At 37.5% G+C, this 5,000-nt stretch overlaps 1 protein-coding gene across 1 annotated transcript in view; it reads right to left on the reverse strand.

Annotated features, from left to right (window-relative positions):
- The window catches only part of LOC119599101 (protein enabled homolog), a 5,969-nt gene extending 3,875 nt beyond the window's left edge, over positions 1-2,094 (reverse strand). The window contains exons 1-2 of the mRNA XM_037948858.1: positions 1,656-2,094; positions 1,185-1,271 (exon numbers count right to left, since the gene is read on the reverse strand). Coding sequence (XP_037804786.1) covers positions 1,185-1,271; positions 1,656-2,046 — 478 coding nt within the window. The 5' untranslated portion in view covers positions 2,047-2,094. The remainder of the gene's footprint in view (positions 1-1,184; positions 1,272-1,655) is intronic.
- Positions 2,095-5,000: the final 2,906 nt, after the last annotated feature.

The raw sequence follows: 5,000 nt of genomic DNA on the forward strand, positions 1-5,000 counted from the left end.
CTATATCTATATATATATATATATATATATATATATATATATATATAATATATATATATATATATATTAGATAGAGTCGATAGATAGATAGACTAAGATAGAAATAGATAGATAGATAGATAGATATAGATATAGATATAGATATAGATACAGATATATATAATGAATATATATAGTCTTTTTCTCTCTGTTGCTTTTCATTTCCTTCATTGTCTGCCTCATTGGTTTATGCATTATTCACTCACTTCACATACACATATGTTTACTTATTGCCTCATTATCCCACTGTAATCCATCTAGGGTGAATGGTTCACCTGATTAGCCTAATCCTCCGCTATTTTTTTACGCCTATTTATTTTCTCACTTTCTCCATTTTCATTTAACCACTCTCCCCTTTTTTCTATTTTCACCTAATCTCTCTCTCACTTTCTTTCTTTTCACCTAATCTCTCTCTTTCACTTCCTCCATTTTCACCTAATTCCTCTCTCACTTCTTCTATTTTCACCTAATCACTCTTTAACTTCCTCCATCTTCACCTAATCTCTTTCTCACTTCCTCCATTTTCACCTAATCTCTCTCTCTCACTTTCTTTCCTTTCACCTAATCTCTCTCTCACGTTCTTTCTTTTCACCTAATCTCTCTCTCACTTCCCCCATTTTCACCTAATCTCTCTCCACTTCCCCCATTTTCACCTAATCTCTCTCTCACTTCCCCCATTTTCATCTAATCTCTCTCTCACTTCCCCCATTTTCACCTAATCACTCTCTCACTTCCTCCATTTTCACCTAATCCCTCTCACTTTCTTTCATTTCGCCTAATCTCTCTCTCACTTTCTTTCTTTTCATCTAATCTCTCTCTCACTTCCTCCATTTTCACCTAATCTCTCTCTCACTTCCTCCATTTTCACCTAATCTCTCTCTCACTTCCTCCATTTTCACCTAATCTCTCTCTCACTTCCTCCATTTTCACCTAATCTCTCTCTCACTTCCTCCATTTTCACCTAATCTCTCTCTCACTTCCTCCATTTTCACCTAATCTCTCTCTCACTTCCTCCATTTTCACCTAATCCCTCTCTCACTTCCTCCATTTTCACCTAATCCCTCTCTCCCTTCCTCCATTTTCACCTAATCCCTCTCTCACTTCCTCCATTTTCACCTAATCTCTCTCTCCCTTCCATAACTCACCTTGAGCGATGGTGGCCAGGTGATTCAGGTGACTCACTTGAGGTGGATGAGGGACGCCAGGTACACCTTCGCCGAGGTGTCCGGTATCTGAAATAATGCATAATAAATGAAATGAACAATGAAGGCTAAAAGAAATAAATGATAAAGGAAATGAATAATGAAAAAAATAAAAATAACAGAGGTGATTATGAATGATAATAGATATGAATAAAATTAATAAAAAGAACTAAAAGTAACAGAGGTGAATAATGAAAGAAATGAAAGATGATAGATATGAATAATAAAGTAGATGAATAATTAAAAATTACAATAACAGATGAATGATAAAGTAGATGATTGATAAAATATTCACACACGAGCCATCCTTTTTGCCTGTTCCTTCTTTCTTCATCTATTTATCAAATCACTCATTTATTTATTTATTTCCTTTTTACTTTTACTCCTTTTTTTTAATTCCAGACGTAAACTCACCCCGAGAAAGGAGGACCAGATCCTTCATTTCCTGCAGGATTTTCACCAAAGTCACCTGGTTTAACGCAATGGCTGAGTCGTGGTAGGCAGTGTGCGTAGAAACAGGAAGAAGAGGAGGAGGAGGAGGCAGAGGGAGGGAAGGAGAAGGAGGCAAAGGGAGGGAAGGAGAAGGAGGCAGAGGGAGGGAAGGAGAAGGAGGCAGAGGAAGAGAAAGAGAAGGAGGCAAAGGAAGAGGAGAATGAGATAAAGGAACTGGAGAATGAGATAAAGGAACAGGAGGAGAGGGAGGAGGAGACGCCGAAGGTGACAAAACGCTGAGATCAGAGGATGCTCCCTGGCCCAGCATCAGCGCGAGGGCCACACTCAGCAAAGATGCCAAGGAAAGTGCCATGGTAGCTCCAGCTAGCGGTGCCACGGGTATACTGTCTCCTGTCGCCACGAGCCGCTTGTTTTAAGTCACTGGTGTTCTAGAGTGATGCCATGATCCCTGTGATTTTTTTTCTTTTCTTCTCTTTTCTTTTCAATTTAGTTCAGTCTTTTTTTTTTCATCTTCTTTCGTTTATCAAGAGGGGGAAAAAAACGTATCTCAAAATGGGCGTCACATATCGAAAGACTGCCATTTCTCAATAGCAAATGAACAATATTGTAGTTTTTTTTTTTTAGCATCGCCTTATGTTGTGTCAAGGAACCGAGAGCTGGGTTTTCCTAGAACGAAAGGCCGTGGAACTCTCGCCAAAAATCAGTGGGTTTTCCCCCTGCAGGCAGATCCGCGTCGGACAAGAACCCACTTCACAAGGGCCACCCTCCCCCATCCCCCCCCCCTTCCCGCTCTGCCCTTCTCTCTTTCACATTCTTTCTTTCTCTCATTTGTGCGTATCTTATTTTCTTTCTTTTTTTCTCTTTTTTCTCTGCAAGTACACACCCACACTCACACACACACACACACACACACACACACACACACACACACACACACACAATATATATATATATATATATATATATATATATATAGATAATATAGATATATCGAGGATATATATATATAATATATAGAATAAGGATATATATATATATATATATATATATATATATATAGATATCTATATATATATATAATATATCTATTATATATAATATCTATATATTATAAATAAAATATATCTAGATATATATATATATATATATAATATATATCTAATTATATATATAGATCTATTATATATATATATATATTTATATGTGTGTGTGTTTCTCCCTCCCTCCCTCCCCCTCCCTCCCACCCTCTCTCCTCTACACTACAGACTACCTAATAAAAAGAAACACTTCAAAACAACAGGCCTGAAATCGACCTCTCTGAAGGTCCACCAAAGGCAAGGGACCGCCAGCTCTTGATAGGACAATATGGGAACAATCTTGATAGGAAATTGATAAGGCTTGTTGTGTCAGTAGTACGATGCACCATTGCATGGTCTGGCTATATGAGCGGTCCTTAAGAGAGGGATGATGGGGATGTGCTCTATATCTTCTGTTTGTTTGTTTGTTTGTTTGTTTGTTGTTTGTTCTTTCTCTTCTCTCTTTCTTTTTCTTTTTTATGTCATTATTTTCTGATTTTTATGTTGTTTTTTTTTTGGGGGGGGGGGGTTCTTTTTGTGTTATTTCTTCCTGGGGTTTTGTTCTGTATTTATTATTGTTATTATTATTATATCTATGTGGATCTTTTTCTTTTCCCTTTTCATCCCTTTTTTTTACCCTAAGTCTGATCGTTTTGCGATAGACTGCACGGTTCTCTCTCGATCTCTCTCTCTCTCGCTCTCTCTCTCTCTCTCTCTCTCTCTCTACTCTCTCTCTCTCTGTCTCTCTCTCTCTCTCTCTCTCTCTCTCTCTCTCTCTCTCTCCTGTCTCTCTCGCTTCTTCTTCTTCTTCTTCTACTTCTTCTTCTTTTTCTCTGCTTCTTCTTCCTTCTCTCCGTCCCTTCACTCGTTCGGTCTTTTTATTTTCTCTTGTTTTTTTCATTGACTTTATCCTTTCTCCTTTATACTATTTTTCCTCCTGATTTTTTTTCGCTCTCTCTTTTCCGATTTACAAAAAAAATATTCAGAAATGGACAGGAAGTGCCAGTTCAGTTGGTTGCAAAATTTATCAGAAAACACTTGAGTGCTCTTAGGAATCATAAGGTATATTCTCCAAAACGTTTCAGCCACTCTCAAGGTCACTTTAAGAGAACTGAAGGAGGGGGGGGTATTATCTAAAAGGGTTGAATGTCTTTACGTCTATCTGTCTGTCTGTCTCTGTCTTGTTTGGGCTGCACTGTCTCTTTCTCTGTTCCTCGCTCGCTCTGTATATATCTGTTATCTATCTATGTATCTATGTATCTATCTATGAATCTATCTATCAATCGGTCTGTCTGCTTTCTATCTATCTATTTCTATCTCCCTCTCTATTCCCTCTCCTCTCTCCCTCTACCCCTCCCTCCCCTATCCCTCTCTTTTTTACCACTTATATTTAAGAAGTGAGGCAGTCGTGAAAAATATACATGTCTGTCTGTCTCTTCTTCTGTTCCTCGCCTCTCTCTTATCATCTATCTATCTATCTATCTATCTATCTATCGGACTGCCTGTCTTTCTATCTCTCTATTTCTATCTCTCTCTTTATCCCCCTCTCCCTCTCTCCCCCCTCTCCCTCTACCCCTCTTCCCCCTCTCCCTCTCTCTATTTTACACTTATATTTATGCGCTAAGAACTTAGACTTTTCAGTGAAAAATAATACAAACATTTATACAGTACAATACATACATACTATCTTTAGCATATCAAAGTGTGTGTTGATAATTAATCTTAACGTCCAGTATCTTCTACACCGTGTTCTTGGTTTGTGAAAAACCTGCTCTCCATCAGAGCTTAAGTTCAAAGCAAAACAAAAAATCAAGTGTTTAAACATTTCAAGCTTTATACATGAGCAAGCAAGATGAAACGAATGTGTACGAGTAATTTGCAGGCAATCAATACCTCTTAAAAGGGCCCCTTCCTTACCCCAGCACACGCGAACAAGCGCACGACGCACACGCACACACACACACACACACACACACACACACACACCACACACACACACACTACACACACACACACACCACACACACACACACATCTATATATAGATATATAGATATATAGATATATATATATATATATATATGAGATATATATATCTTATATATGATTATATATTTATAGGTATGTATATCTAATATAATATATAGAGAGATATATATATGATATATAATTATATATATAGATAATGAGTATGTATATATAAAATCAGCGAGCGTGCTCACATATGCGC

This window comes from Penaeus monodon, chromosome 42 (assembly GCF_015228065.2).
Source record: "Penaeus monodon isolate SGIC_2016 chromosome 42, NSTDA_Pmon_1, whole genome shotgun sequence".
NCBI lineage: Eukaryota > Metazoa > Arthropoda > Malacostraca > Decapoda > Penaeidae > Penaeus > Penaeus monodon.